The sequence below is a fragment of the Anabas testudineus genome, chromosome 21 (genome assembly GCF_900324465.2).
Source record: "Anabas testudineus chromosome 21, fAnaTes1.2, whole genome shotgun sequence".
NCBI classification, from domain to species: domain Eukaryota; kingdom Metazoa; phylum Chordata; class Actinopteri; order Anabantiformes; family Anabantidae; genus Anabas; species Anabas testudineus.
Genome location: NC_046629.1, coordinates 366,015 through 378,034, shown reverse-complemented (window position 1 = coordinate 378,034; position 12,020 = coordinate 366,015). Strand labels below are relative to the sequence as shown.

General features: G+C 41.3%; 1 protein-coding gene across 1 annotated transcript in view; it reads right to left on the bottom strand.

The window, feature by feature from the left end:
- ttn.1 (titin, tandem duplicate 1) overlaps positions 1 to 12,020 on the bottom strand; it is a 166,618-nt gene that overhangs the window by 91,983 nt on the left and 62,615 nt on the right. The window contains 19 exon segments of the mRNA XM_026376632.1: positions 410 to 552; positions 1,069 to 1,195; positions 1,704 to 1,843; positions 2,090 to 2,356; positions 2,592 to 2,858; positions 2,997 to 3,263; positions 3,500 to 3,626; positions 3,747 to 3,886; positions 4,332 to 4,595; positions 5,253 to 5,519; positions 5,637 to 5,903; positions 6,053 to 6,179; positions 6,648 to 6,787; positions 6,867 to 7,136; positions 7,588 to 7,866; positions 8,048 to 8,446; positions 8,933 to 8,983; positions 9,402 to 11,423; positions 11,667 to 11,702. Coding sequence (XP_026232417.1) covers positions 410 to 552; positions 1,069 to 1,195; positions 1,704 to 1,843; positions 2,090 to 2,356; positions 2,592 to 2,858; positions 2,997 to 3,263; positions 3,500 to 3,626; positions 3,747 to 3,886; positions 4,332 to 4,595; positions 5,253 to 5,519; positions 5,637 to 5,903; positions 6,053 to 6,179; positions 6,648 to 6,787; positions 6,867 to 7,136; positions 7,588 to 7,866; positions 8,048 to 8,446; positions 8,933 to 8,983; positions 9,402 to 11,423; positions 11,667 to 11,702 — 5,600 coding nt within the window.

Genomic DNA, 12,020 nt, shown 5'->3' with positions numbered 1-12,020 from the left:
TTCTCTTAAAGCAACAGAACCAGTGAACTGATGTTCCTGTTTTAGTCCCATTTCAGAGCTTTGCTAGAAAAGGGACTATCATCATCTTGAAACACAACTGACAAAACAAATCACTGGAATCAGTTGTTAAAAGATAATTTTTTTCATTTGACAGTGAAATTATTTATTTGTATTCCAAGAACACTGTGAAATTGTGATGAAAACAAATAGCGTCTGTTATTACTGAATGTACTAAAGAATCCCACATACAAATGTTTGTTCTAGTCTTCCTGAATCTGTTTCCAACACAGGATTAGGAATTCTACAGGATTTTTCTAAAAACAAAAATCTTCTGCAAATATTTACATGAGACATCCAGACTTAAAAATAAAGACAAAGGAAAGTAGCGCATGTCAGTGCTGCACCTCACCCGGTCACTGGCCTCCATCTTCTGTCCTCCCAGGAACCACTCGACTACGATGTCTTCGTATGAGAGTTCGCACTCGAAGGTCGCTGTCTCTCCGGCCGTCACAGTCACATCCTTCAGAGGACGCATCAGCCCGATGGACCGAGCTGAAGAAGAAGAAGAAGACGACATGGTCAATAAAGAGGAACGTATGTCCTGGACATCCTGAGCTGAACTGAGGTTGGTTTCATATCAGAAAGTCTGTGAAACACCAGGGAGTCGTGTTACTGTTCCTGTAATCAGAGAACAGCCTCCCACTTTAGATAAAGTCTGACGTGTCGAAGATAAATCTGGAAGTGAATGGCTGACGACTGACAGTAACATACAACACTGTGCTATACTGGAGAAAGAACTACTCACTTAGATTTAAATGTAAATTTATCAGATTATCTAGTTAGTCACAGAACAACTGGCTATCAAAAAGACAGAATAAGAACGTCTGTTTGATTCAAGTCAAAGGTTCTGTTTTAAGATCTTGAATATGTTCTACCGCTGACCAGTACCTTTGGGATAACAATATGAACACATTTTCCTCTCCTGAAGATTTACTGTAAATGGCAAGGAACAAGATTCAAAGCCTCAGGAGCCAATAGAGACGAAGAGCTGACAAAAACAAACCCCACCTTTTACTCTGAGCTGAGCGTTGGATTTGGCATTGGCTGCTGAGAAGTCAACCCCTCCGGCCATGTCCATACGGACGTTATAGAGGATCAACATGTGTCTGGTTCCTTCCTCCTTAATTTCAACGTCCTGAAAGAAAACCGTGACATTTAATTCTGATATTTTACTATCAAGGTAAAAATAGTGGTGTCCCGGAGGTTAAAGGGGCAACGATAAACTATAAGATGATAAACACAGACTATCTATTACTAATGTGAAACCACTAACCACAAAAAAGCTGTTTCTATCAACTATCACTGATTATATTTTGTATTATTAATCGGAATCTGCAAAATAAGTCACAACTACAGTGAAATAAAAGAGTTGTAGTGGAGTAAAGTATCACAAAATGGTACTCAGGTAAAGTTTAAGTACTAAAATTGGACAGTCACAGTCCAATACCTGAGCATATTCACTCACCTTCCCCTGCTGACAATGCCAGATATGTGAAATGGAGTAGAAAGTACATTTCTATTTAAAGCAACATAAAATGCAAACACTCTTCATAGAACAAGTATGTGAAGGGTGTAGAGTACAGTATGTGACGTGCAGTTTTATGTCTTTTGTCTATATAAGACACGTCTTTGGTTTGACTCACAGCAGACTGATGCAGAGCATCTCCCTTCAATTTCCAGTTTCCATGGACGTCCTCCTCTGAAATCTCTGTCTCAAACTTAGCGGTTTCTGTCTCTATGACCTCTACGCTGTACAGAGGACGAACAACCTTGATGTCCCGCTCTGCATGAAAACAAAAATCATCAATCTGTAAATGTCACAGACATATATGAACAAACAGCTGTGTGTTCCCATAGTACCACCACATGTTCTAATGTGAAATCTAGTGTTTGTGCACAGCCAAGAATCCAGCATTCTAAATGCAGTAATTTCTGACCTACAATGCTGAACGTAATAACAGCCATACGTCTTAGAAGACTTCTCCAGTTGAAGTGCAGACATTTAGAACTTTCCCAGCATGTGATTCACCTTCAATGTTGAGGTTGGCTGTGGTTTTGTCTGAGCCACAGTCGCAGGTGTATGCTCCAATGTTGGCCTTCTCTGCCTTCCTGACAGTCAGGATGCGCTTCTTGCCATCAGTGCTGATAGCAATGTTCTTGGAAGGAGTGATCTCCTTCCCGTCCTTGAACCATTTGACATCAGCAACAGACTTGCTAAGCTCACAGACCAGCTTCACCTCATCCTTCTCCACAGCCGTGTAATTCTGTAGCTTGGTGGTGAAATAAAGGTCCCCCTCTGCAGAGAAATGAGAGGTTTTCATCTCACAAACGAGTCAAACGTTTAAGAATCACCTCTAAATCTTTAATCTCTCTAAAGTCTCATTTCTGTCTAGTTTTCAGATTTCCAGTCCATTATCAAAACTCCTCTGGTACCTTCAACACCAGCATCTGGAAAGACTCTTTCCAGACTTCCTCTCTGGATACTTTATCTTATCCATCATGAATCTTAACACATGTAAAGTAATACTGACCGATGACGGTTAGCATGGCGTTGACGGCTTTATCCATGGCCTCCACTTTGATCATTGACGTATCGTCAATGGTGACCTCCTTGAAGCCTAATGTGTGGACCTTTCCTTGGTCCGACATGTGGACCACCTTACTGGGATGCAGACGGACATCATTTTTGTACCATACCACTGGGATCTTGTCATGGGAGAGTTCCACACTGAATTCAGCAGTTTCACGTTCCTTTACTGTCACGTCCTTAATCGGTTTGACAAACTCCAGTCGAATACCTGCAGGAAAAAGTCACAACGTAATATTCCTTATTATTACAGTTGCTGTCCATTTGGAAAGACGCTATACTTGACTTATTGTCATGAACAAACCAAGTGACATCACAAAAGAACCTTTCAGTCAAATCGTGGGGTTACCTTGTATGATGAGTTTGCCAGTCGTCCTCTTATTCTCGGCCTCAAACATGTACTTTGCCTCGTCTTCGTACGCGGCTGATCGTATCAACAGACTGTACGTCTGTGCCTCCTGGATCATTTCGTACTTGTCGTCACTCTGCAGCTCCTGGGAGCCTTTCAGCCAGCGGAAACTCTTTGGAGTTCGTGATACCTCGACCTCAAATCTTGCCTCGTCCTTCTCGTACACATGAACATCGCTCAGTGACGTGAGGAAGTTCAGTGGAAGCTCTGAAGGAAAACAAAAAGGAAGGTCAGGATAATAACTTTGGGCTTGGCAACACAGAAATAAGTGCTGAAGTTAATTAGCTCCAAACACTGTGCGAGTGCTAACGGACATATTTTAAACAAAAGATTTTGTTTTCTCATTTACGTTTAGACGCACTTTTCATTTACATTAGGACTGACAGACATCAAGGTGGACTGGTTGGTATAGACAGAAATTAGATCTGTGCTGTTGGTTTTACCTTTGACCTTCAGGTTAGCAGAGCACTTGGCGTTAGCAGCGGTGTACGCCACTTCACCGGTCATAGACACTTTACAGTTGTACAGGATCAGTGTGTGTTTGCCTCCCTCCTCAATGATGTCGACATCCTGTCAAATAATGTCAATAATTAGTCTTTAACAACTCAGAAGAGCTTAGATTTGTGTATGTGGGGAGTTCAGGAAGACATTTGGGAGAAATATAGAGGTGTTATGTGATGTAGTGCTCACAGAGGAAGAACTGAGGACTACTCCGTTCAGCTTCCACTGCCCATGGACATCGTCCTCAGAGATCTCCACCTCAAAACGAGCGGTCTCTCCATCAAACAGCTCCACACCATAAATCGGCCGAACGACCTTGATGTCACGAGCTAGAGGTTTAAAAATGTGAGAAAAAGAACATTAAATGCAAAAGTATATTGTGTGCTGTTAACTATTGTTACATGAAAATTATTGCAGTGCACCTTTTTTTATGCTGAAGCAGATAATGGGTAAATGAAAAAGCAAGAATAAAAAAAAAAAGACAAAAAAACTAATAACTAACTCCTAATCTTAAAAATTCGAGACTGGAAACCCTAGAAGATAACGGTTTATTAGCTTGTATTTAAGATACCATAGTTTCTTTGATTTCTTCTTTTGATTAATAAAATTATCTCAGAATTTTGATTCTTTCTACTCAGAACCTTTTAAACACTTAACACATAGATCTTTTTCATTAAACTCATAGTTGTGTTTCGTGTGGCTCTAATTCTTCTTTTACTTTTGGATGGTGCAGATCAGCAGGTCAATGATGTGACTTATCCTTCCTTCATTTACCTTCAATATCAATGTTGGCCAGTGTCTTGTCTGTTCCACAGTCACATACATATTTGCCTTTATTGCTTTGCTCAACTTTCTTCAGGATCAGAGACCTGCGTGTGCCCTCAGACCTCATGATGACCATCTTTGAGGCGATTATTTCCTTCTCGTTGTGATACCAAATGACAGGGACGTCTTTGCTAAGTTCACAGTCCAGAGTCACCTCGTCTTTTTCTGTGGCGGTGTAATCCTGCAGCTTCACCACAAAGACAGCGTCCCCCTCTGGAACACAGCCGAGAGTCAGTGTCGGTAAAATACAGACATGCCGTTTGTTCACTTTACTATATTGGCATCGTTAACTGCTTTCAATTAAAGGATCGCTACAGTTTATTTCAACTTAAGCAATCTTACTGCACAGGTATCCGTTTCATGGCTACAGGTTTAAGTTCTTTTGGAATTGAGATCTATTTCCATGGGCAGTTCGAATTTGAGCTTTCTCTCTCTCGTTTTCTCATTTCTAAGGTTTTGATTTCTGGTTGACCTCTTTTGTTTCTGTGTAAAGGGAAAGTGTTAACATGAGAGCAGAGGGAGAGCTGTGTAAGGAAATAGGCTTCATGATTTACAGAACAAATGTCTGTCAGGACAGAAAAGAAGACAACTATAACAATAGAAGCCAAGTTGTTATGCAGCTGAATGATCCTCTAAGCTACCTGTTTAACTAATAACAAGAACAAGGATTTGTTGCCTTTAGTCATCAAAGAAATTCATCAATGTGAACTAAATGTTGACTTCAGGGAGGTTGAAGAGGTTTGTAACGGCACAAATAGAACAAAAAGCAGTTGTATTTAAATGACAGTGACATTTCTAAGCAGTTACTGCCCAACATGAATATACTGTGTGTACAAAATGCAGAAAAAAGAACGGACAATGTGTTGTTACCTATAATAGTCAGTTTTGCAATGGAGTAAATTCCTTTGGCCTCTGCCTTAATCTGGCAGGTATCGTCTACAGTCAGCATCCTCATTTCTAGACTGTGTTTCTTCCCCTCCACGTGTGTGACCACGTTTCGGCCCACGTGGAGTTTGACTTCGTTTCTGTACCAAACCACTGGCACATTCTCATGACTCATCTCAACCTCAAATCGTGCTGTGTTACCTTCTTTGACTGTTTGGTCCTGAATGTGCTGCACAAATTTGAGCCTCATGCCTGGAACACATCAAGTCAATGCACACAAACAGGGCGGTTTGTTGCCATCGGACACTTTAAAGCCACAAACACTGAATGACAACACATGACATCGAGCGTGACGTGTCTGCCACTTACCTTCCACCATCAACTGAGCGGTTGATTTTTGACCCAACACTTCAATTGTGTACTGAGCCTCATCATCAAACTCACAGTTGTTTATGATCAGCATGTGTTTCTTTCCATCGTCAATTATTTCATATTTAGGACTTGGCGTGATGATTTCCACCCCCCTGAACCACATGACTTTTGGCACATCCTTGGTGATGGTACATTCAAACTTGGCCTGTTTCTTTTCAGGCACAGAAACGTCCTTCAGTGGCTCAACAAAGCCCATTTCGATCTCTGGGAGGTGTGAATCAGCAGTTATTCACAAAAGCAACAACGCAGCCGACACTTTTCCTACCATTTCTGGAATACCTCGGCTTTCCAAGAGCAACAAATGCAGCAGCTTGCACCAAACAAAAAAACAGTCAAAAACAGTGTATTTTTACCTTTGACAGTGAGCATTGCGCTGGTGACTGCATTCAGAGCCTGATACGTCACTTCACCCGCTTGGTCCAGCTGGACATTTTTTAGTGTCAGGAAACGTTTTGTGCCTTCAGCTTTAATGTCGCATGTCTAAGAAACAGAAACAGAACAAATATGTCTTGTTTTTTTTGTGCTAATGCTATACCAGAGTTTTAGTATCAATACCACTTTTCATCTGTTTAACAAGTCATCTGAATGGACTAAGAAAATTGTCTAGCATTGGTTGGATTTCTGTTTTTATTCTTCCTGAAACAGTTTTTGTTCCAACAGTAATTATACAAAGCACTCAGTGCTGAAACTCCACAAGATATGTTTACAATCAGTGAAGGTTTTTGGAAAGTGCCATGATAATAACTGTTTCAAAGTATATTTTAGTCTTAAATAAATTCATAAGACGTCACAGTAGACGCCACAAACAAAACAATAAAACAGTCCCACCAGTGACTTTAGTTCTAATGCTTTTACTAATTTCACAACAAGCTTATCTTTATTGTTAAAAAAATACTGTTATTATAGGAGAAGACCACATTTCTTGTCAGGTGTTTTTTAAAATCTTACCGGAGATCTCGTCAACACCTGCCCTCTTAGTTTCCAGTCGCCAACTACGTCATCCTCAGATATCTCTGTGTCAAAGTGGGCTTCTTCTTTCTCGACCACCTCCACGCTGGACAGGGGCTTCAGGATCTCTGCTTCACGCTCTGAAGGTAAACATATATTTTAGCTTTTTTTTTATTGTCCTCATAACTTTTTTACATAGTTTGTGCATATCACACCGACCTCCAAGAGTCAGTTTGGCCGTGTATCTGCGATCCTCAACCTCAATGGTATAGTCTGAAACATCATCAGGCTGGCAGTTTTTGATGGCCAGTGTCACGTCTTTCCCATCTTTAGTGATCTCCACCTTGTCAGATGGAGTGAGCTCTGTGTCTCCTTTCAACCACTTCCAGTTGGGAGTGTCCTTGAACAGCTCACACTTGAACGTGGCCTTGGCCTTCGGTTTCACATGCTGATCTCTCAGAGGCTTCACCAGCCAGTCTTTGATGATTTCTGACAACACAGATTTGAAGGATTAAAACAGTGTCAGCACTGAGGTCTGAGCTTTAAACTAAGCCTGGTTCCACATCTACTGATTGTTTGTTAGAAGCAGACAGAGCAGCAGATGATTCCTCCAGCACTGAAGGACTAAACATGTTTAAATTAGGTCATTTACAGGCAACTCACACTCATCACAACTGTGATAAACAGATTAATGAAGTCCATGATCAAAGTTAAGGGATGTTTTAAGTTCCCAAAGTTGCCTTTTCCTGCACATTTCCAAGCTAGTTAGTGAGTTAACATGTTAGCTGTTAGCAGTTTTGATTTAGCCTTATTTGTTATCCTGGTATCCTGGAATAATTTGAGCACAATGTTAAACCGGAATAATTATTGTAAGCGGACAATGTGTCTTTGAGTGAAGCGTTTCTCATCAGTCTTTATTCACTGGATGCCTAATGCTTACCAATCACTTTGACGTCTGTTGTAGTCTTGACGTCCTCCTGCCCGTCTACCTCACACGTGTAGATGCCAGCGTCATCGTCAGTGGCGTTTTGGATGGTCACTGCGTGCTGCAAACCAATGATATTAATGGCCACTTTTCCAGCCTGTTTCTTCAGGACTACACCATTACGCTTCCAGACCACATCTCTCTCTTTGTTCAGCTCACAGGTCAGGTACATAGGCTGACCCTTCATACATGTTGTCTCTGGTTCCAGTTCCTTCAGCCATTTCACAGGCAGCTCTACACAGACACATTTAGAATTTAAAAACAGCATCATTTGATATTCTCCCATACAGACGTCACTATAATACCTGGGGTTGATGCCTATGAAAAGCTTGTTTCTTCAACATAAGTCAACATAATAAGTACAATTTAATAAATAATGAATTGTTTGGTGATACTATGTTTACCCACAGCTTACCTTCAACAATGAGCTTGGCTGTGCATGATATTTCCTTGCCAGCATTCTTGGCCACACAGGTATATTCACCAGTGTCCGACAGCTGGACATCAATAATGTTCAACTTGCGATCTTTGCCATCAGAGGTGAATTTGTGCTTGGGGCCCTCTCGGAGGTTACTTCCATCTTTCATCCATGAAGTGATGGCAGTGGAGGGCGAGACCTCACACTCAAACACAGCAGATGAGCCTATGGACTCTGCCTCTTGCAACACGATGTCCTGAAGCTTCTTGATGAACTTCAGAGGTACAGCCTTGAGCTTGAATCCTCCAAAGGGTTCCTCTGGTGGTGATGGGCCTTTACCACCGGGCCTCAAGCCCCGTCCCCGCCCGCCATCACCAGGAGATGGGGTCTGTCTCGCTGCAACATCACATACAGAAACTCGTCCAGTTAGTTTCAGATTTGTGAAGAGTCAAACATTGAACAATGGAATGACCTTTCTTATTCAACAGTAAACTGCTTTAATTGAACCATTTTAGTATTAGAGGTGCACAGAATAAATTATTCTGTTAAGATGAAGCGTGTGCAGTCATTCATAACCACCTTCTCTCTAAAGAACCCTAAAAGTAAAAAAAGACGAGACAACACAGACAAAAAGAAAGCCATGTCCAGCTGATGTAGTGAATGTGAAGCTGAAAATAGCAGAACACTGCTGAAAGCCTGCTTGACACCTACCTGTGTCATCAGTACGGCTCCACACAAAGCATTTGTTTTATTGAAATAGACAAGACAGCTAACAGCTAACACACAAACAACAAATGTAAATGAAGCGGGTGGAAGACTTTCAAACATAGCTGAAAGAGCAAATCCGTTAGTATTAAAGTCCTAATGTCAGTTCATTCTCACCCCCAAATCCTCTGCCTCTGCCTTTTGGTGGCTCCTCTGTGGGTTTTCCCTCTGGACAAGAAACAATAAGATGAATTTAAAACTTTTCTAGAGAAGTCGGTGTTGGTGCAAATAATCCAGCAGAAACCAAGATGAAGATTTGAGTATCGCTAACACCAAACATGCCAACATGCCAAAGATATATTTTCACATTACATGAATGATACGTATGATGAAGAGGACAGAGAAGGAGTAAAATGTTTGACAAATGAATGAAGGACACAAACACTAAATGACTGATGTGGATGATACATTTGAGGACAAACATTACATGATGTACAACATGGGAACATCACAGTGGATGAATGGTGAATGCACAGATGAGCTCTAGATGAACCAAAGATCAAGTTATTAGATATAGACGTGGTGAGGATTAATCGAGTCGCCTTAGACGGGATGACAGGTTTCCAGAGCAATCAGCTCGAATCACCTCGTTTGCCGCCAGGCATGCCCGGAGTCTCCAGTGCCCCATCCACCACATCACCTTCCCAGTCCTCTGTGGGAACCAGCTCCCAGCCCCAGGCCTCCTCTTCTTCCTCACCTTCCACTTCTTTAGCCTCCACTTTAAGCACCTCCTCCTCTGGCTGGGTGGGCACTTTCCTCATCTGTACGGCTCCAGGAGAGACCTCCTTTACCACGGGGATTTGCACCTCACTGGGCTTTTCTGGTGCTGAAACCTCCTCCGGTGAAGGTTTTTTTGGAACCATTTTGAGTGTTACAGCTTGTACACTGTCTTTAGGTGAAACAGGTTTGGGAATTGTGGCTTTTTCCGCACTTGGCTTCCTCTCAGTGGTAATTAGTTTGTCCTCTTTAGGCTTTGTCTTATCAACTTTTGGTGAAGGCGTCTTTTTGAGCTGCTCAGTGGGCTTGCGTAGCTCTTCTTCTGCCTTCTCCTTACTGACTCTGGATGGAGTCTTTCTGAGTTCAGTACCTTTCCTGGGCACTTCTGTTTGTTTTTGTGGAATCTCTTTCTCTGCTTCTTTGTGTGGGGTCACTTCTTTCTTTTCTAGTAGACTGGGTTTCCTGGGTGGAACAGTTGGTTCTTCTTGATCCTGTGGTTTTTCATCCTCTATTTTTGGAGTTGAAATCTTTTCAACCTGCTTAATTTGTGGTGCTTTCAGTTTTTTACAAGTTTGGTCTTGACTGGGTATCTTTGCTTCTGCTGGCTTCTTTTTCTCTTTCTCCACAGCATTCTCTGGCTTTTCTTCAGGCTTGGTAATTTTGGTGAAAGGCTTCAACACAATCTGTTCTTTCTCTGGTGTGGAAATAATTTTAGGTGCTACACCAAGCTTGTGTGCATGTGTAGGTTTCTCACTTTTAGGTGGTGGCTCTTTGTTCGCTGGGATCTCCTTCTGGTCCTTGTTGACAGAGTCCAGAGTTACCTCTGGACCTGTTGAGGGAGCGTCTTCATCTTTTCTGTGTTTCATAGCAGCTGTGGCTTGATCTCTCTGTATCTTCTCACCTCTCTTAGAAGATACTGGTGTATGTGCAGAATCTGTCTTTACCTTTGCTTCTGTCTTAGCCTTTGGAGATTCAGGTGTTTCAGGTTTCTGGGGCTTTTCAAATTGTTTCAATGTCACTACTTCTTGCTCCTGCTCTTTCTTGGGCAATTTCTCAATTGTCTTTTTAGTTAAATCAAGATCAGGTTTGTCATCCTTTAAGGCTTTAGGAGTTCTTATCCATTTTGATTTATCATCTCCTGGCTCGAGCTTTTCAGGTTTCTCCTTATGGCCCAGGACTGATGCTTCTTCATCTGCAGTGAGGCCTTGTTCAGTTTTGCTGAACGTTATTAGTTCTTGATCTTCTCTATTGCGGAGCTTCTCAACTGTCAGTTCTATGTCATAGTGCCTTGTTAGTTCAACTTTTTGAGTTACAACTTCCTTCTCAGCCCTTTTGGGCTCGGTTGGCACCTTTTTTAGTTTGACCTTTTGTAACTCTTCCTCAGGCTTTCCTGACTTTTCAGGTTCAGAAACAGATTCTGTCTGCTTATCTGCCTTTGGCAGTTTAATTATTTTCTTCTGATCTACGCTTGAAACCTCAGGTTCTTGCACTTCTTCATGTGGTTTTAGGGATCTTGTCCAACCTTCTTTCTCTGTTTTCCGTGAAACTCCTACTCTTTCAGCTTCCTCAAAATGCCCTAACTGAATCAACTCCTCCTCTGCAGTGAAGATTTGTTCAGTTCTTCCAAGCGTTATTATTTCTCTATCTTCTCTGTCGTGAAGTCCATGAACCATTAGTTCAGAATCACAATGCTTTGTCACTTTGGCTTTGTGAGTTACAATTTGTTTCTGGGGCTCTGGAGGTTTCACAGGACCCTTCCTCAGCTTAATGACCTCTGGTTCTGGTTCCTTCACTTTGGGTATTCTGGTAAATTTATGCCCCAACTTAGGTGATTCAGGTGTTTTTGTCTCCTCAACAGAAACCTTACCCTTCTGCTTAAGAGGTGGTTGAGCTGTGGTTGAGGCAGTAAACAGACTTTTTATAACATCAAAATACAAACGTACAGAAAACCCAACATTTCATTGTTTACAACAAAGAATTTACATCCAGCATCAACATCAAAATGAAAACAACAACCACAACAACAACAACAAAAACCCAGATATCATTGTTGTTTCTCACACAATAACTAATATAGCAATCTGAATTCAATGGTACAGTGTTTCTAAAATAAAGAAGCAAATATTTGGTATACCTTTAGTTGTTCCAGGTGCTGAAACTGGTTCTTTGTCTGGAAAGATTGAAATAAGATCAATATAAGTACCCACAACACATAAAATCAAAGACAAAGAAGGTAAATTTAGGAGAGTTAAGAAGGCGTGGCATGCATTGTTTTCTTTATTTTGTTAAAGTGAGCAACGAATCCAATAACTTTCACAGGTGTCAACATTTTTTATCATTGTAAGTTATGCTGAAGTAAAAGACCAATAGATCTAGAAAATGAAGGAATTTCTTAAATCAAAGCTCAGATTGCTATGTATGAAGATTCAAGGTGACACAAATGTAAAAGAAAGAGAAGAGACTACAAATAAAATTTACAGACGAGACA